This window comes from Vipera berus (assembly GCF_964194415.1).
Source record: "Vipera berus genome assembly, chromosome: 4".
Lineage (NCBI taxonomy): Eukaryota > Metazoa > Chordata > Lepidosauria > Squamata > Viperidae > Vipera > Vipera berus.
In genome coordinates this window covers 62170283-62191758 of record NC_138206.1, presented here as the reverse complement: position 1 = coordinate 62191758, position 21476 = coordinate 62170283, and the positions used below count along the sequence as shown (strand labels likewise).

Sequence of the window (21476 nt, the reverse complement as noted above, 5' to 3'; positions counted from 1 at the left end):
CAAGTGTCTGAATTTTGATTACACTACCATGGGGATGCTGCAAGGGTCATAAGTGTGAAAAACAGTCAAGTCACTTTTTCATGCCATTTTAACTTTGGCCACTAAATGAACTGTTGTAAGTCAAAGCCTACCAGTATCTTAAAATATTCTTTCCCTCAGTCAGATCGCTTATATACCAATTCCTATCGTGAGTCGCGCAGACTTTCCAGGAGTAAAACTGAGGAAGCATTCGCTAGTATTTTAGTTGGGTTTTTGGAAAACGATCTTTTAGGGAAAGTAACTCTGTTCTTTGCCTAAAACTCTAAAACCATTCCCGCTGCCTTCTACCCTCAACTAACTTGAAAACACAAACTATCTTATATGGGGAGAACGGAAAAGAACAGGGGAGGAGTTACTGTACTGAAACAATCGGAATAAGCCGGGGCGGAGCTACGGCCTCTTCTCGCATCGTTTTTCCTCCCATCTTAGCTTTCTTTCGTTCTCCACCATTAGGAATTACAGGGTGGAGTTGAGTCTTGGTATGGCGCATGCGCAGAGCGTGCTTTTCCAAAGTGTTCCAGCTTAAGGACTAGTTGAAGTGCCGAAGCCGCCTGCAAAGGCGAAAAGAAGGTGAGTTCCGGGCTGTTAACGGGCGGCCAGTCGGCGGGTTGAGTGGACAAGATGAGGGAAAGGAGCGCGTTGCAATCTGCGGGAAACAAATTGTTCTTAACGTGGCGGGGTTCCCAGGAAGAGGGCTTTGCTTTGGAGCGGCGGTAAGAAAAGTTTTACGAAGGCTTGGATTAGCAGCTCTGAGCCCAGGGAGACGGAAGGTCAAGCTTGGCTTCCCGTGCTTGGAGATCCTCGGTGGGCCGATGGACTCGCTTGCGATCCTAATGGGATAGTCCGATACGTAAGCGCACCCCTCCGCCCCAATCTTAGCTTGAGATCCGGAGATTCTCGGTATTGAAAAAGACCCTACGTTGCTTGTCAAAGGCATCTCGTGCTGATACGGTGTATGAAGCTGGTCCCGGTGTTGCTGTGAGCGGCTCTTTGTAGCACTGGTAATCTGGTTGTGAAAATGCGCTCCAGCCCTTTTCCGAAGTAAATGAAATGTTAGGAAGCCAGGCACAGAAAACCGCGACGAGAAGAAGTTCGAGGATTTGGAAAAAAAACGTTCGGGACAGGAACTGCATGCACATAAATCTTAGGGGTAAATTAATCTTAATATAACGATTAATTTTAAAGCAGACGCGGGAAAATGTAGGGGAACGTCTAGACTTTATCCGTTCTCGAGTGGAGATGGCCTCGAACTTCGTTCATCCCAATGAAGTGACCTTAAAAAAAAATAACTTCTCTCAGTTTCACGGCGTTGATCGCTCGCTCGTGTTGCAATCCAATCCTGTCGAGTTTAGCAGGAAACTCCTCCATTATGGCTTCTTGTTTCTTCACGCCGCTTCCGCGTTGGTTCAGGATGATGGGAGTAGCAGTCCAACTGGAGAATATTTGCTGGGGAAAGCTGTTTCACTTTTAGTTTTTTCTCTTTTGTAGTGTTTGCCCCGGGTCATACGTGGTGGTGTTATTCTTCTTCTTCGGGGCGTCTGTCAACAATAGGCTGCATTTTTGCTGGCTACATCAAATGCTTCAAACCAGTCTCAGAATTAATTTTCAGATTTGTTAATGTGTTGGTGTAGTAGTCATTGACAGTAGTTGCTACAAGCTATGATTTGATTTATTTATGTCAGTACACTGTACAATCTGTAGTTTGAATCAAAGGGCATGTGTGTCTTTTTAAAATTCAAGAAACATGTTAAACTTGCTTAAGCGCCTGTGTTTTGTAGTGTGAAACAGGACTAAACATGTGGACAAGTGTAAGATACAGTTTTCTGCATTTTGAGCATTTAAGCCTATTCAATCACATATAGACATTTTTACAAAATCTTTTAAATAGATTTTTAAAATAGGTATTACATTTCTGTTGCAAAAATAGTGGTTTTACATAATAAATTCCTAGAAATAATTTGGAAATCCAGTCAGTTCCATATTATGAGAAACTGGTTATTGTAAATCAATGTTACACTTGTACTCTCAGCATTATTTATATTTTATTCTCTTCACATATATTCATTGTATACAATTTATGTATACTCAAACCATGGTGTAGTGGTTTAGATGTATTGGGATGAAGTCCATCCTTTTGGGGCAAACTTATTGGATGACTTTGAACTAGTCACTCTCAGCGAGAATGTGCCATGACAGCCAAAGAATGACAGGATCCAAAAAGTTTCCATGCCTGTAATCTTAATGCCAATAATAATTCAGTTGGCACAAATTATATGGTGGTACTGATCTTATATCAGAGATTTCATTGATTAAAACATCTAACTTAATTTTTGGACTTTTATCATTTTTAAAAAAAATAGTTTTGTGGACAGTTTTGAACTACTCAGATCCTTGTACACTTTCTTATGTTACTTTGATCTTGATAAAGATATACCCAAGCATGGAATTTGGATTTTTCCCTTATAAGCAAACATAGGCAAAGATGTTACGTAGCCTGGTAAGAAACCTTCGGAAACCAACCCACAAGCTCAGAGAATGAACTTTCACCCTTCTCCTTCACAGCTACAGATATTTGCCACTATTGCAAACCCTTTCTTCTTTTTTGTTCTCTGGGTTAGTTTTCTTTGCTGTCCTTGTTCTGTCTTGTTCTGTTCTGCCCATTTTCTTCTTCTATGTGTTTTGGGTTTTGAATGATCTTTTTTTTTTGTTCTGAAATGTTTTCAATAGTTGTAAACTGCCTTTGGGAATCTGACACCATATACATTTATTAAATTATGATTGATTGCACGACCAGTTGTTTAGATTGGATTTAGCATTTTTGTCCACTTATTGAATCCTTCCCAAGGATATGGAATAGGCAGATGTTGTTGTTCAATAATATTAAAGGTATTGTCACAGGATGTAAGCTGTTCCAAATAAATGTGCCTTTTGTAATTGACTGAAGGTGGTTTTGTCAATGCCAGTGGTATTCAAGTGTTGCTCCAGCTGTTTTGGGATTCCATCTAAGGTGCCTATTACTATTGGTACTATCTTTTCTTTTGCTACGTTCTATTTACAGGACTTTGTATTTTGTGATTTTCTCCAGTTCTTTCTCCTGCTGTTCTCCAGGTACTGCCATATTTACTATGTAGACTTTTTGTCTTTCTTAACAGTTGTTAAGATGTTATGTGGCAGATGATTGTTTGAACTCTAAAATCCCATGCATTTTAGCTTCATTTTCTATTACTCTGTCTATTTTGTGGTCCCAACAGTTCTTGCGTGCAGGCAAATAATATCATTGTTGCTACTTTATCATGCTTTCCTTTATAATCAGTTTATGTGATATTCTTGCAGCAGCTAATCAGGTGGTCCACTGCTTTGCAGAGATGGTATTTACTTTCTGTTGCTGTCTTTTCAATTCTGGTTTTATATGCATTTGTCCTTAAGGCTTTGTGTTGTGTAACCAGAATTAGTTCCTCTGTCTCTTCCATTTTCTTGCTTTTAGCCAATGCCAGGCCTTATTGTTAACTCCTTTGCCTACTTTGGTTTTGGGGTTTTGGGGTTTTTTTTGTTTTGTTTTTGTAGGCCAGTTCATTCACTCTAGTATTCAGTAAGACTTCATGGTGTACTAGCTTCAGTCCATCTTCTTCACTGTCCTTCAGATATTCTTCAAATGCCCTTTTTTTCTTTCTTCACTGAGTTTGGACTTTAAGATCTTCATTTTCTTGATATATTCCCTTCTAACCTTCATTTCAGTATGCTTTCCATTGTCAGCTTGAAAGATGTCATCTTTATCCAGATTCTTGATGTTATTTCATAGGGCATCCTGATTCCTTCAGTTTTCACTGTTTTTCACCTCATGATAGTGAGGATGGCGCATTTGTCAAGTCCAAGCTTAGCTGCAGTATTTTGCCTGTATGTACAGAGAGTGTTGAGCAGTGATACTATTTCAGTTGGTGTTTTTCCATACAGCTTCAAATCATCCATGTAAAGGAGGTGGGATTATTATTATTATGATTAAGAAACTTCTTATAACAGTATACTTCAGGTTCAGAAAAAGAGACAGTGTTTCATGTATGTGTGTGTTTATGTGTTTCTGCTCAAGTTTCTACTTTTTTCCTCATTGTTTTAATTAATACTTTTTGGTTTTGTTTAATTCAGCAAAACTCATAATACAGCATTTTCCTTTTTTATATTTACAATGTTGATTGTTTTATTTCAAAGCTTAAGGTTTTGCTTGAATCTGATGGAATTAAAAAGAAAAAGTTCAATAAATATGTGTATACTGTTTTTCAATCTATTTTTTGTCCATCTGTGAATTTGTAAGAATTTGCTTTCATGTTCTTATTATTCATTTTAAACCATTTTGAACTCCCAGAGAAAAGGCAGAATATAAATCTAATAAGTCTTAATATTGCTTTACATTAGAGATCCACAATGATGTTAAATAGTGTGCATGGTCTCAAGAAAAACTGCAAATATTTGAAGTTCTTTTTTTAACAAAACTAGCTGTTAAGCCATTTAATTCTAAATTCATTTGTGAGTTTGCCATGGAGATACAGTACTAGTTTCTCTAATGGATTATGTATGCTTGGAAAAAAATGGCAGGGAAGAGAATAAACTACATTAATTCTTCCTAAACCATCCAGTGTCTTCCAGTTACTTCCTCTTAATCCTTCTAAATTTGTTCAATTTTTGGAGCAAGGTGTAAATTACAGTGGTACCTCAGTATTCATTGTTAATTGATTCCTGATTCCGGAAGGCATGATGAGTACCAAAAACAATGAGTACCAAACAGATTTTTCTCATAAGGAATAATGTATGAGTCACAAGGCAGCCAAATTCTAGCTTGTGTGTTGAGTACTGGGACAAAATGTGCTGAGTACCAAATTCAATGAGTTTCAAAGCAGTTGATTACTAAGCTACCACTGTAGTTAGCTAAGTTAACACATCATTTTAAGTGGTAATGTGGCTGTTTCTGTATCAGTTCATTCCATGAACCTAATCAATACTTCACATTATTGCTTAACACAGTGTGACTTGTTGGAAAACCCTAGCATAGTTTGATACATAATTCAGCCACAGTATTTTAAGATGAATCAATTCTTGATTCTGTTCCAGATGAATGGGAAATAAGATTTTGTAGAAGATAATACTAAGAAATACTAATTGGCCATATCTAGTTTGTAATTTACTTCTTTTTCTCTCCAGAAAGAACTACCGGTAGTTTTTTGCTACTTAAAACATTAAAAATATTTAACAATCTTAGAAAAATTAATAGCATTTAAAAGAACATTCTTGTTCCTAATATCAGGAAATAAGAATGTGAACTTCAATATTGTCCATTGCAACTTCTACTTTTGGGGTTTTTTTGTGTTCTTGTGAGCTTATTTATTACATGGTGAAAATGCTTTTGTCTGTCAAGGTCTTCACACCTAGAAAGTTCAGGAAACTTATCCAGCCCCAAGTTCAACTAGCAATGAAGATCATTCCAGAAATCGAAACACCCCTTGGATTGCTGGAATGATTTTCATTGCTAGCTGAATAATATAACAGAATCTTGAAAACACTGGTCTACAAGGAGAAAATCTCGGAAATGAAAGTAGCTTAATTTTACCAGAATTGGGTCACAGCATAATTCAAAATTATGAGGGGGATGTGCAATTATGTTCCATAACTTTTCTGCAAAATGTGATATAGCAATGAGAATGGTGCCACATCAATCATTATAAATTTATCTTTTTACTGATATCAGTAACATAACTTTTCATTCATTTTTTGGCTTTTCATGTAATATTTTCATGCTTTCTGCATGAAAAACTGACAAGCTCTAACATCACATTACGGTAAATGACAAGGTTCCACTGTTGTAATCTGGAGCCCAGTAGTTCTGCCTTACTCTTAGGCAATTCCAAATCCCTGACCAGGTCATTTAGTTCACTCTGTGAAATTAGATGTGGTTCAGGAGGAGCATACAGTGGGCTAAAGTTTGGGTCCGCTGACATCAACGGCCCCGGATCAGCTCTATCCTATTCATCACCTTCATCATCATCTGAATCTAGAGAGTAGGATTCTGGTGGATCTGGAATTGGCAAGTCATCACCATAAAGGGTACAGGACCAGTGCAGATGGAATGTTTCAATATGCTATGGTCTACTTCTTCTTTCTTAAGATCCCTTTTGCAATTGGGGGAACCATGCAAAAAGAGCAGTCACTACTATGAATTGGTGGGTTCCCTCCACACCATTGGAACTGCAAAAGGCATGGACTTTTTCTTCTTCTTTAGCCAATGATGCAGATAAGTTGCACATGTAATGCAACTTGTCCTGATCCCCTATATTGCATCCAAAATATAGGTGGTATGCCTTTTTTTACCACTGCGTTCATACTGCACTTTTGAGATGCAAATGTAACCTTGCCGCAAATGTAGCAGAAGTTATCTGCTCAGGAATATTACTTCATCCCTTTGTTTTGCAAATCTATGTACACTACAAACTCTATGATTGTTTGAAGCGAAATGTATCTATACCAGGCTCTAAATATTTTAATTAAATAAAAGTATTTGAGTAGTTTTTTTCCAACTATGTGTGATTAACCTAAAATTGGTTCTCATATTACTGTTTTACTAACCTGACAGTTTATTATTCTAAATAGGAAACCTTCATTTTGTTTGCAAATCATCATATTAAAGATTCTAACTACCAGCAAGAATGAGTCCTTATTTTTAAAGAGCACCTGTCATTTCAGATCCATCATGGCAGCCAGCGCCTGTTGGCGGGCATCCACTCACCTGCTGCCTGCCTCGTCCCTCATATTGTTGTGTCACTGCCACATCACCAGCTGTCCCATTAAAGTGAATGGGACTGTTGGTGAGTCAACAGCCGGTCAGATGAGGAGCCACTGTGGGACAGAGATGACAGTTGATCTTTAAAAATTATGATTTAAATTGAGTTGATTTAAATCAAGCCTTTTTACTAGTGATTTAAACGTGATTTAAATCGACTTCATTTAAATAAAATCTACCCTGGTTTTGTGGCATCTTGGCTTCTGAGGGAAAATATCACACAACTGTTCCTTGGAAATGTTAGGCAATGACACTTTCACAAGCCACCAGATGTAACTGTATGATGCGTAGATCTGACTACGACAAATGTATCTTACAATAAAACAACAATAAATTACAATTAGGTAATAATCTTTAGTCTCAAAGTGAAGATAGATTTATACACTTCCATGTGGTACCATTTTCATTGTTCTACTGTACTTTGTTGAGAAGTTACGAGGTATCATGATCATTAGACCCCTCCCTCCCTTGTAGGCAAATATACTTGCCTATGTATAAATCTTTATTGTGAAATATCTTGAAAACTTTAGCCAACCAACACCTTTATCACCTGTTTTCTAATTCAGCTATTCAAAAAATGGAAGAATTAACATACTTTATCTCGGAGGTTGATAATTTCCCAAAATTTGTAGACTAGTGAAATCTGCCAAAGTAATTCTCCAGATCAACTTACGAATAAGTTAAGGCAGGATTATTTTATATTCCTCACACTTTTCTCTTTCCTCTGAACTAACAAATCTTTTCTGAAACAATACTTTTCCATCCTCTGTATTCCAAAGGTCTGGTAAACATTCCATACAATTGAAAACAGATGAGAAATAGTTAATATAAACTTTATTTACATTTCTTAACATGTTAAATTGTTAATTCAGTGCAGTCAATTCATTTTTTCCTTTTAACTAAGGGCACCAATCATCTTATAAGATTGTTCTGGTTCAAAATGGTCTTATGCATTGTTACCTAGGAACTACTCAAAGGCTTTCTATTAATGGAAATCATTAATCAGTCGTTTCAGATGTGAAACACAGATTTGACAAAAGTGTGGCATGGTTTTCTTTATTTTTTAAAATGAAATGATGGTTTTATGTACATAGTCACATTAAATGAGATTTAAGAATAGAAATAGTAATATCTGCATTATCAGATTAACCTGTAATTCAGTTTGTGCCACATAATCACTACTTCTTGATTTAAAACTTTTTTATCCCATTAACAAAAGTTGTTTCTCTTTTCCTTACAGCACTTTCTAGAGAAAAGTGTTAAACATGGATAGCGGTAAGTGCATATTATCTATCTGAACATTCACTTTGGAAAATGAGTAATCTTTGTGGGTGATTTTTTTTTGCATGCCTAACTACCTAGCTAGTATATATGTATTTCAGGGGTAAGATTCTTCACATCAGTTTCTCCATTCCAACAATTCAACCTGACAGGAATTACATCATTATTTTAACATTAAATTTAATTTGTGTATTATCCATGATGGGTAGATCACAAGATAACCCCCTTCCCCCACCCCCCACTTTCCCAGTATCTGGCACTAATTAAGCATTTTCAGATCAGATCAAGGGAAAATTATTTGTAGCTGCACATAGGTTCTTTTCCCAAAGTTTTCTATAGTTATTTATTATCCAGCCCCAAGTTCCATATAAGGTAAAGGTAAAGGTTCCCCCGCACATGCGTGCTAGTCGTTTCCGACTCTAGGGGCCGGTGCTCATCTCCGTTTCAAAGCCGAAGAGCCAGCGTTTGTCCGAGGACGTCTCCGTGGTCACGTGGCTGGCATGACTAGACGCCAAAGGCGCACAGAACGCTGTTACCTTCCCACCGTAGTGGTCCCTATTTTCTACTTGCATTTTTACGTGCTTTCGAGCTGCTAGGTTGGCAGAAGCTGGGACGAGTAACAGGCGCTCACTCTGTTACGTGGCACTCGGGATTCGACCCGCCAAACTGCCGACCTTCTGATCGAGAAGCTCAGCATCCAAACCCACTGAGCCACCGCGTCCCTAAGTTCCATATACATGCCACTATTTCTCCTCCAGCATGGAGAAAAGCATTGAATATAGGACAACTAGGGTGCTAATACTTCCTGTTTTGTTTTGTGAAAGCTGCCTTTCTTTACTATCCCTGCCTAAAGTAAGTAATACAGCACGCATAAGTTGAGCATGCTCTGTTGGATGTTTGTATACTAATTGTCTGTTAAATTTTAACACTTAGGAATTAGACTTTAAGTGTTCTCAATCATTTTTTTATTGTTATGTGGTTAGTTCCAGCATTTAAACAACTCCAAATATTTATCAGTATAGTACATTTTTTATGTTTGCATAATCCAATAGATTCAAGCTTTACAGAGATAGGATGAGTTTATATCTGAAATATCTGAAACATGTTACTTGATGCTGTTTTAAATCTTACTACCTACTCTCATCCTTAGGATGAATTCAGTTTGATTAACTGAACTGGCTGTAGAATTAACTTTGCTGCCAAGTAGACACAAACAGCACATCTTCATGCTGCAGAATATTGATTTAATATCCTGAACATACATTTCTTAACTTGTAAGTATTAGTAATTCCTTGTCTTCTGCAGTATTCCTCACAGACGCTAAGGCCAATTCTGTCTTAAAGAGATACCCACGGGCTAATGGACTTTTGGAAGAACTTAAAAAAGGAAACATCGAGCGTGAATGTTATGAAGAACATTGTGATAAAGAAGAGGCAAGGGAAGCATTTGAAAATGATGAAAAGACGGTACGTTACCTACTAAAAATGTAAAACACTCTTCATATATTTAATTTATATAATATTTTAATACATACTGCATTAGAGCTAAGCCATGCATTGTGTTGTCTTAAAGAATGAGGCTAGAAAATAACTGCTAAAAATATGAAACTTTAAATTTTGGACCTAGATGATCCTTACTCTGAGTCAGCTCCTTTTTGCTAAATCATCCCAGAATGATCTTTCAGCAGGCTAATAGGATTCCATTGTTTTTATCTTCTTGATCAGAATGTACAGCTATTTTTATTCTAACATGGAAAAGATGGACTTTTAGAGATCCCCCAATTTAAATTCCTCCTTTTAGAGATTAATTTGTAAAAAGGAACTCATTTTTCTTTGTTCTTTTTTTTTTTGCTTTCTTTTATTTCAAATACTTCTATTCCACTTGTCACTCAAACATACTGCTATAATCTAAATACAAAATCAAACTTAATGGCAAACAACCATAATTATAGCACCAGTAGGTTAAAAATTGATTACAATAACCCACAATTTATTTATTTTAGGCAGAATTTTGGAAAGACTACACCAGTGGACTCTATGGAGGAAATCAGGCAGGACAGAACTGGTACCCATTTTACCTAACGTTTCCTCTAATCATTGGCCTTTTGGTGGTGGTTCTTATTGTATTTGTCACATGGAGATGCCTGTTCAAAAAAAAACCACATGGACAATCCATGTACACACAGAGCAGAAGCAGGGAAGATACAGGCGACAGAGCCATTCCTGATGGGAGAAATCCCATCCCTCAGGCATTCAGCATTCTTCATTCTCCCCAAGAAGAAATGTTTGAAGGCAGTGGACGGTCCCCAGTGTACCTGAGCTACACAGAGAGACCTGTGGATTTCCTATCAATCCCGTTGTCAAACCTTGAACCACCACCATCCTATGAGGAAGTTGCTGGTGAACGAAGCACAGAGAGAAATGAGTTTGCAAATCATTTGGATCCTCCTCCTCAGTACGAGGACATTGTGAATAGTATTTCAGTACCTCATGTTAACATCAAATGAAAGAGAAAGAGTATATGCTCCCTTTGTAGAAGCAAATGAACCCTAACACTTTTTAGCACTTTATTGCGACTTGATGTTTCAAAGATTTCTACTGTATAGCGCTAATTCTTACTCTCCAAATTTGTTTTTTTTTTCTGTGAGAATCCCTACATTTGGGGAAACAAAATAGTCTTCAGCGTGAGCGTATATAATACTATGTGTGGTATTATTGTCGTGCATACTTTTTCTATTATTAAAAGTGGTGCTAATAAATGGCTCAATTATAAAAATCGATTGTCTAAGCAGATGGCAACACAGGACTGACTTTATCTAGGTTCAGAAATTAAGGAGAATTGGTCTTGATTTCTATTACAATGGGAAACCTACAGGGAATAGCAGAAGTCAAGGAAAGAGCTTGAAGGAAAGGTGAACCACTTCTGTGTTGCTGTCAAGAAAACTACATAAATGTATCCATGAAATCATCAGAAGTCTGGCTTGAAAAATACTTTACCTTAAACAAAATGGATTACAGCAAGAAATGCTGACAATTTTTCCCTCAAAATAAGTATTTTTGGAAACTTTGCATAGCAAAACCAAGCAAATCATTTAGTAGGAATAGTCAGGTTTGTCTCTAAAATGCTTCTCCTTGTTACAATGAACACTAATTAAAACTGATGAATGGATATTAACTATATTCAAGCACATATATTTTGATTCTTCAGAAGAGTGTTAAAAGAGGTTTTGTGATGCTTTGATCTATACTTCCATTTGTAAGCGCCTTAAAGACTAAGATTCTGGACCACTTGCCATGTTCTCTTTTGGCTGGCATCACTAATGGCAATGGCTTCTCTTCAGGCATTTGTGCACTTAGTATAAATGCTTGTACAAGAGTAATCACACTGGTTTGCATCTCAGTAAGGGCTATAATGTCTCATGTAAAAGTATTGCTTTTCCCAATAAAGATGTCTTCTAAAATCATTTACATAAAATGGGTGAATTTTTTAGGCAGCCGGTGTCATTGGAATGACATCAGCCAACAAAGTAATAACCCTTCCATTTTAAATAAGGCCTGAACAGAGTTAGTAGTCAGTATTAAAATAATTTTCCTTTGTGCAATAAGTAATATTCCAGAGAGTTATAGAAAAGGAATGAGAAATAGCAATCCAAAGAAATAAAAATGTGAGGTTAAAAAAAACATATCTAAAATTAGTGTACACCATCACCATTCACTATACCTTTCCACAACTTTCTGTTTTTGTGACCATCTTTGCTTCCACCTCCATACACTGCTTCATACAATGTCTTTTCTTTTAAAGATCTTTTTTAATCCTATTAATTCCATCTAACCACAACTTCCAGAGTCTTCTCCTTATTTTCCATATGCATTTCAACTATTTCCTTGTATTCAACCTTTATATTTCTTCTGACACACCCAACTCTTACTGCCATTATAATAAAGGGGCAAAAACATGATGTTATATACTGTACATCCACTTTCATTTCTTTCAACAAAATTCTCAGCTCAGATGAAATAGATAGAAATGTAATAGTATTAATATTTATTAAATTTCTCTGCCTATTTTCCAACTATTCTCCTTTGAGGAAGAAATGTGTGTGTTAGTGAGGATAGTTTCTACAAAAAACCTATTGTACCATGTTTTCCCGAAAATAAGACCCAGTCTTATATATTTTTTGCCTTCAAAAGAGGCACTGGGTCTTATTTTGGGGGGATGTCTTACCCGCTTACCTCAGGACCGCTGTAGCCAAGCCTCCCATGCTCCGACACCTGTCGCACCACCTAATTTCTGTGGCTGCTCACAGCAGCTCTCAGCAAGCCACGTGGCATGTGCCAGTGCCGCCACTCACAGTAGGAGGCCATGTGGCACATTGTGCTGGTGCCATCCCTCACACATGCCACGGCACAACATGCCACGGCACAACATGCCACATGGTGTCCTGCCGCAACCAGCAGCACTGGCACACTGCACCATGTGGCCTCTTGCCACAAGTGGTGGTACTAGCACAAGGCACCATTTGGCCTGCCCCAACCAGCGGCACCAGCATGCCACACCATGTGGCCTTCTACCATAAGCGGCCACCAGCAACCAGTGGCCACACAAGCTCCTTTCTGGATGGGGCTGCTACTGGTGGTGCCACTGCCACAAGGCAAGGAAGGTGTCGGGGTGTGGGAGGCCTGGTTGCGGGGGCCCTGAGGTAAGCGGGTGTGGGGTGCGTGGGGCAGCCCCACCCCACCACCCCAGCCCTAGTTTGATTTTTACGTGTGCACCTCACACCCCACCTCATACAACCAGACGGACAGAGTCAGCGGGGTCTTAACTAGGGCTTATTTTTGAGGTCGGGCTTATATTAAGCGCACATGTAAAAATCAAGCTAGGGGTTATTTTCAGGATAGGTCTTATTTTCAGGAAAATATGGAAGCTTTTTTGATACTGTTTTTTACATAATTTTCAGACATTAGCACATTTATTTGGTAATCCCACCATTTTGCTTATCTGGAAATTACCTAATCAGTGTTTGGTTGCATTTCAGCAACTAGTACCACTTGGTATTACTTTTGTGCCTTAAGGTGAAGGTGGCCTGTTGATATGAGTTAAAGTGTACTTTTGTCTATGTTAAACGTCTCTTAAGATCCTCTGCTTTCTATGTTTATGCATGTTTTTTGTTTCGCACACTAAGATATTTTTAAATCAATTGTTTTTGGCTATTGGAAAACAAATTATTTTAGAATAGTGAAGCCGCTTTCTTTTTAGTTAAACAGAAATTTGGTTTAGAATTCGACTATGCATGAAACCTGAGCCAAAAAGGGTTCTGAAAAGTACTCCTTCTTCCTTGTTGCTAATCTACTCCCCCCAATCCAATATTATAAAAAGATAATGAAATAAAGATATGAGACAAAAGAGTATTTTCACTTATACTTTCACTTTTACTGAAACTTTATAGTTTTGTTTCTTTTTTGAGCAGCTTGAAATAGTGTATGAAGAAAAGAGGAGGAAACAAAATTCCTCATCCCATGTCTACTTTCATTTATTTTTGTCCATTCTTTCTGCTAGTGTTTTTATCTAATATCTTCCAAACATAGAACACTGCTCATTGGGATTCATATGAGCTGATCCAACACATCTGTCAGGGCATGAACTTGAGTAATTTCAGGTCAGCTCCCATACTTTCGGATAGCTGAAGTTACAGTGTTTAGTTAAATTCTCAGATGAGATAATTCTCATGTATATCTGTATTGGATGCAGAATTTGACTTGTTTAAATATTTTTAATGCACAGTCATTAAATATGTGTGAATAACCAGGTTGCCCTCCAGGTCCAAAAATCTGTGGGAATTGCTTGTACCAGAGAACGCTGGTTGGCAGGGAAGATGCCCATGCCCTAAATGAAACATGAGCAAATCACTAGTTTGCCAGGGTGTAGACACTCTGTGAGTGAATTGTTTGAGCGAAAGATGTCTTGTAATTTGGATTATTAAGTTATAGATACAAACCTTGGAGCCCCAGAGGCTCATGTTATTAGTTCATCCCAACATGATAATGCAGAACAAGAGTTTGTTCTTCTGGCAGGTTACCTCATATGCGATTCAATAAACATACAAATCTTTGGCTAGAACAAGTCAGATTTTTCTCATCCATTTTAGATATATTTTCTCTCAATTATATTGAGCCCACTTCTATGAAATATTGAAAATGATGTTTCCATTGAGCTTTATTGTTACGCTTTACCTTTTTGTTATCTCAAAGTATTATTTATATAGAGCTTATATGTTTATTATACACTAATTCTTTTGAAACAAAATAATTGCCTTCCAATAGATCATATAGTGGAACATGCAATCTTCTCAGTTTTTACAGATGTTTAAGTTTATGTTTTAAGTTGATTATTAACATGGGCAAGATGATACATCCCATCAGGCTATAACAGTAACATTGTTTTGATTATCTCTAAATCGGGTAGGCAACCTTGGCTCTTTTATGACTCGTGGACTTCAACTCCCAGAATTCCTGAGCCAGCATAGCTCAGCTTGAAAACCTCTCCCTTTCCCCTCAGCATAGCTGGCTCAGGAATTCTGGGAGTTGAAGTCCACGAGTCATAAAAGAGCCAAGGTTGCCTACCCCTGCTCTAAATGCTTCTAAAGTTTCTAAAGGCTAATAACTCCAGAAGCCATTTGTTTTGTCTTCAACAACTTGTTTAGTCTTCAGAGCATAACAATTTTATTGCAGTATTAAATATTTTACATATATGGTTTACATTTAAATTATGCCACTTTAAAACATTTGGGGCAACTTCATATGCTAAATAAAGCTATTAAAACACGAATGTCTTCGATTCTTTTCTCTTTTTGTGGAACTAATATTGCTAAAAGGGTTCTTTTGCAGCTTTATTGGTCTTTTTTAGATCAAGAAGTTGTAATGAGATGCTGCAGGCCAAGACTAATCAAACTGAAATATTAAAAAAACTGGTGTATCACATTACAACAGATTTTCAAAATAAGATTGTAAACTCTTCTCTACACTGCATATTCATCTTTGGCTGCAAATGGCATAGAGTTCTCTGACATTGGCAAGACCAGCAAATTCTACTACTTTTTCCATTCACAAAGGCCAGAGAATTTATTTGATGGATACAAAATAGGAGAAAAGCTACCATGATAATTACAGCTTATTTCTGGACTGATAATTAGATGTCCTATAAATTATTTATCAGTCTAATGCTGGAAGGCTGTTGTGATTCAGGGTCAGCCTGTGGGTTCGGCAGTTGGGTCGGACGACTCAGAGGAGGAGGGGGGTGTTGAAGAGCTTGCTGAGGGGGTTGAAGATCTTGCTGATGAGAGCCCTCAGCCAGGCCCCTCCCACCTGGTCACGACAGAGACCCAGCTGTGTGAGCCTGACAGCGTGGATGAAGATGACCCACAGCTGGCCCTGTTCAAGGACGCCCGACGCAGGAGGCAGTCAATCAGGAGTAAACAGAGGAAGGCAATGGGGCACCTCGGAAGGAGGCAGAGAGAAGCCACGCCCTGAACTGTATAAAAGGGGAATGAGTGGGAGGGCTGGTTTGCTGAAGGCAACCGCTTGACAAGCTCCTGTTTCTTGGTTCGTGTCTTGTTCCGTTTGTTTTTGTATCAAATTTGGCAGGCTTAATTCCAGCCTCTTGCCTTCTTGTAAAAGGGGTTGTCCCTGCCTTTTCTGCAGGGCCGGTAGCAGGCTGGTACAGAACAAAGGCAGGAGAATAATGCACAGCTTTTAAGGAACTGTAGAGGATTAAGATAACCTAAGTTTAAGGTATTATGTGGCATGCTTTGTTAATTATGGTAATGTGTACCAATTCAACATATGAACATCACTGAACCCATGCATTTGGTGAAGTTTGTTATAAACAATAATTTATGCAACCTGTTTCTATAGCTGTTGGTGAACTGCTATAGAATATATAAGTGTTGACTATATTCCCAGGAATTAAACAGGATTTGAAAACTATAGATTGTGTACTCCGCATAGGATGGTTATAAATTTAATGCTTATAAATAGTAAGGCCGTGCAATGTTTGGGTTTAAAGACTAACTCACGCTTCTGAATATTAAGGCAAAAGTATACGGTAGCAGCTCTGAAGCTTTTTAAAGTGGCTACAGCTTTCCCTGAAATCATGCAGCTATTTGTGCTTCTGTGTCTCCAAAGCATCTTCTCTTTTCAATTCCAAATCATTGCACAGTTCTAATAATAGGCATATTTATGTGGTAGCCTACAGGAATCATTTCTGCAAAATGGAGACTAGATCTTCCAAGTTCTTTCAGAGACTGGCAGTGCTTCCATAGATGAGTTGGCTCTTTTATCAACTTCCTGTACAAGATGGTGGCAAGTAGATTATCTTAAAATATAAATAAAATGGGATTTAATTATATATTGGATATTAACTAACCTTTTCCAAACATTCATGCAGATACCATGCTATGTGCTTTATAAATTACAGATATATCTTGTGAAAACTTCTAATTCATTTTTTATATATTAATTGTTGCTTTTATAAACTTCAGACTATTTTATCTTTTAATAGGCTTGAATAGCAAGCAACATTGTGGCTTAATGGTGAAGAAGATTGTCTCCCACTTGGAAGGTTGAGAGTTTAATCCTAGATAGCAGATGTTTTTTCTCTTAGGGGGCAAAGAAAAAATATTTGCTGTGATGTGAACTCCATGCAGGAAGGGCATCCAGCCAGTAAATACTTAGCTACATCCAATTGCCCTGACTCTATCCCAAATAACAACTTCAGGGTTGTAAAAAGGAAGTAATGGGTTTGAATAGCAAAGAGAAACAACAGATATGAAATCATTTTGGTTTATAAATATCTTCCATAAAGTAATCTTTGTCTATGGTAACATAGTTTTACAAAATTGTAACATGATATCTCCAAAAAGAAAAGACTTGGAAATATTGATGCCATAAAATTACAGAGCAGTGTACCTTTTAGAACAGTTCTGATTTTTTAAAAACGTTATTAGCATGTCTATGTATGTGCTGACTGTTTCAAACATCTGCTGTGCCAGCACAATACATGCCATTGTAGGGACTAGAATTGTAAAGGGACATTATTCTGGCACAGAAACCGATGCTGCATTTCAGTTTGTTAAGGTCATAGTATCCAACCTGTTAACTCATGCAAACATCAAGTCTTACCAAAGTGAAAATGAATGGTTGTAAGCAGGAATTAGTGTTTGTGTCACTGCTAAAATAGCCTTTACATGAAAAGTCTATGAGAAAAGAGTCAGCAATTTTAGTTTATCAGGACTGTTGCATCAGCACACATAGGGGAGTTGAGGACACATTTTGTCATCTGTTAATTGGTTTCTCAGCTCTCCCATATTGTTTTCCCAACTATCCCAACCACCTACTGCATACAAAATAACTCCAGCAACTATTTTTCTCATATTTAGGTTTATTTAGATGACAACAAGGTACATGATGCATGTATAATGTGGGTTTCTAAGGAATAATGTTAAAACTTACACACAAAAAATAGAATTTTACTTGGCATTCCAGATAATAAAGAGAAGCTCTTTTTTATTAAAAGCCTTCATAGTATTTTTGCAATTTAGCCACTATTCAGATAGGTTGCAGCATTTTTTCTGCTAAATTAAATATGTTTACCAGCTATATCAGTGGAGCTGATTGTGCATTATGTTGATTATTAAGTAGAGATGATTACAGTACAAAGAAATGTTCTGATTGTTAAAATGTTTCTTAACAGTGATATTTTAATACTATAACAATTACCTATCCCAATTAAAGGGGGGGAACCCTGCTTGTGATATAATCTATTAAATCAATATGCTTTATTTAATATTTGTGATTAAAGAATTGATCTAACTAGAATCACAATTCACAAGAGACCTCAGGAAGCTTTCACTTTCATAACTGTCATTCCATCAAGCCTTTGATCTTCACAGAGATTACTTAAACTGTCATAAGATAATGGCTTTAATTAGACTGATAAATCCAAGGGCATAAGATACTTTCTTTTTTTAGTAACTGATTTGAAGTCACTCTTTTTTTTATTAAAGAGGCACAAGAATACGTATAGCAAACCCAGCACTTCAGAAAGCAATGAGAATAGGTACAACAATGAATCAGTTTATTGTCAAGACCTAGAACAGACAAAACAGGTTTTCATGTGCTTTCCTAGGGTGAAATGTGCAAGAAAAAAAACCATAAATTACACATGCATTTTATTTTACCATATGTAATATCTAATGGGACCCAAGGTGTGCTTGGAGATACGCTGATTTATAGGTGTGCTGTCCTAATCAGCATATTTTCAAGATCTGAATGGCCCTGACCCTGCCTTGAGAATGTGAGAATAAGCTAAAGTTGCGCAACCCAGTGTTGCTCAGGAATTTTGGGAAGCTGAAGTCCACACATCTCAAAGTTTCCAAGGTAGAGAAACTCATTTAACATGGTGATTGTTGGGTTTTCCTTGGAGCATACAATGATACTTTGTTTTTAATATTTATTGTGGCTTTTGTTGATTGCTAGTTTTCAAGAGTTGCATGTTGGTTGGGCAACCATATAAACAAACAAACACATCTGCACAGAAATCAAGTCAGAGCAAATTTGAGAAGAATTTATTTCTAAAGTTGTGTTGTAAAAAAAATTACTAAAGGAAATGTTTCTGTAGAAAGTAGGGTTTGTTTGTTTTTAAAAAAAAACACCAAAACACCTACTTTACTGGGGGAACTAGTAAGGCTCAGTCTATTTTTAACCAGGGTCTATTACTTTGTATAAGATAGAAAGAAGATAAATAGAAGTGGTATGGCATAACATAATTTTTTTCATACCATAATTAATCAAGACTCAGATCAATTTGGAAAGATAATTGTATGCTGAACTTTTGTTAAAATACAGACCCTCCACTTTTTAGTCTAGATAACAATATCCCCAATCATTTATTTTTCCAGCTCTCATTTATAGCATGCTCCACTTTTTTCCAGAATGTATTCTGGCAGCCAAAGAACAGGCATTTGCTTCTATAAATCAGTGCATATTTTAAGTGGTCTTGTCTTGAGGTGTCTTATTACCTGTACCACTAGTAAATTATGATGAACTGTTAATCTGAATCATGAAACAGTATTGCAATACACATCACTGTCTAGCCATCACAATTTTCAAGCCATATAAGATCATGAGACACAGGAAGACATAGGGTTTACCTTCCATTTTATAATAATTCCTGGTTTACCAAGGAATATCTTCCATATGTTTTGGACTATGGATATCATATGCATATCCCTGACAAATGAAATCCTTGCAGGCATTTATGGGAGTTGGAGTCCTATGGAACCATATGGCCAGCACTTTATTATCTAATCTTGCTCTAACTTTTCAAACTATTGATAATACTGTATCCACTTGAATGAATGTTCTGCTGAAGTCAACCAGAATAAATATGAATAACTTTCAATACAAATGTACTGGGGTTTTCAGGTTGCATTACTTAGATTTGTCACCAGATGTCTCCCTTGTATTTATTAGCAAATGGATTTAGATATATATTTTTTTCAATTCCCCCCTTCCATTATTTGCCCCTTCCCTACTGGTGAGAGACTATGTAATACACTTCAGCAGCTTGATCCTGTATTAAAAAGAAAGTGTTACATTAAGCTGAGATTGGCATTTGGTATTTATGTCATTGTATTGCTCATTTGAATCCACCACCACCCTGTAGTATAATATCCAGTTTGATTTCCAGTTCCATTAGGAAAAACAGCTTATCCAATTTCTCTCTGCCTTTAGTCAAGAGGTTTAAAGTGCTTTGCCAAAAAATGCAAAGTCTTAAGGGCACCTTCAAACACTGCAGCAGCACTGAAGTATCTGCAGTCTTTCCCATTTTGCAGCTTCAGTCTCTAAGCTATCATCAATCTTTTTTCTCTTTTCAGCATCTGCTTTTGATGACATGTAGCCTAGTGTAGCTGTCAAAAGCATGTATGTCAGTGGTGATATGTGAGGCTAATGATGTAAGGAATGTTGACATTTTTCCTTTGGGTAACAAGACTGGTAGCAAAAATAGATATTTCTGATGTTTTTCACCAGTTGAAAAAAAATCATTCTTTCTGATTCTCTATTGAACTAGTGGCACTAGTGGTTCTTCAGATAATTATGCACAGTATTTTTAATTGCAGATTTTTTAAAAAAATTTCCAATTAGTCACTACAAGAATTGGTTGGTTTTTTTTTCCTTTTCCTTTTGATCCTTTGATATCAAGCACCAGAATAATAGCTTCAAACTTTGACTTCATTCTAATTTATTATATTTTCAGCTACGTAGAACTTCTGCTCAAAAGGCACGCATGAATTTTTAACTAATAATGAATGGTGAAAATATGCTAGATAGATACACCAGTATAATAGCTCCCTTTAAGACAGTAGCAGTTAATAAATTTTGTTGAGGCTGCACGTGATATGAGAAAGGATTGAACAATGAGAAATCGAGCTATAAAAACCATTTGACCATGGAGTGAATTATCTATAGAGATGGTGAGCTCATCTTCACTTGATGTGTTTAAAAATAAGCTGAATATACATTTATTGGATTATAGTTTTAAATGGGTTCTTACACGGAGAAGGGGTTGGACTCGACCTCATTTAATTATATTGAGGTTTCGTACATTTTCTACATCATTGTAACTGTCTCAAATGTTTATACAAAACATAAGTAGGAAAAATAAATTAAAAAAAATTTCTTTAGGAATCTGTGCCTAAAACAACATTAACCAATCATATGACAGTGATTAGATATTAGGGGTTGTCACTGAATATCATTGGACAGCACCAGCTGGGGAAAAGTTACAACAGAAATTTGTAAGTATAGTCATATAATTACCAGGTTTAACATGTAATCAGCAACAGAAATCTAGACCACAAACAAAAAGTACAACTTAGTTTCTTCCCGCAGTATAATCACTGTATGTAAGTAGTACAATTACAATGTTTACAAAATCTATAATTCTCAGTTTAACCAACCTTGGAGATAATTGTTGAACACTAATGGTCCTTTCTTTTTGTCTTCTGACAAACATGAGAGCAAGAACTCATCTACCAGTAGCAAGGCCTCTGATAAATAGGTGAACCAATGTTGTAAACTACTCATCTAGGGTCCTTTTTTTAATCCAGATGTCATATAAATTTGAGTCAAAATAACTGGAGATGATTATGTTAAGTTGTGCTTTCTCAGTTTCCTATTTAACTTAGCTATTATATCCTTTTGTTTTAGTAGTCATTTTACCTTTGTTTCCATAATACCAATTTACGTCATTCTGATCATTGTTGTTGTTGTTGTTG

The 21476-nt window shown here is 36.7% G+C and overlaps 1 protein-coding gene across 2 annotated transcripts; it reads left to right on the top strand.

The window, feature by feature from the left end:
• The first annotated feature begins 564 nt into the window (after positions 1–564).
• PRRG1 (proline rich and Gla domain 1) lies at positions 565–11555 on the top strand. 2 transcript variants are annotated; one of them, XM_081326305.1, is made up of 4 exons: positions 565–609; positions 8103–8137; positions 9449–9609; positions 10146–11555. In XM_081326305.1, exons 2-4 carry the CDS (start codon positions 8128–8130, stop codon positions 10647–10649), a joined length of 675 nt encoding a protein of 224 aa, XP_081182431.1. In that variant the 5' UTR covers positions 565–609; positions 8103–8127; the 3' UTR covers positions 10650–11555. The 2 variants fall into 2 exon arrangements, with proteins under 2 accessions (XP_081182431.1, XP_081182432.1); XM_081326306.1 differs by lacking the exon at positions 565–609 and adding an exon at positions 654–752.
• The last annotated feature ends 9921 nt before the right edge of the window (positions 11556–21476 follow it).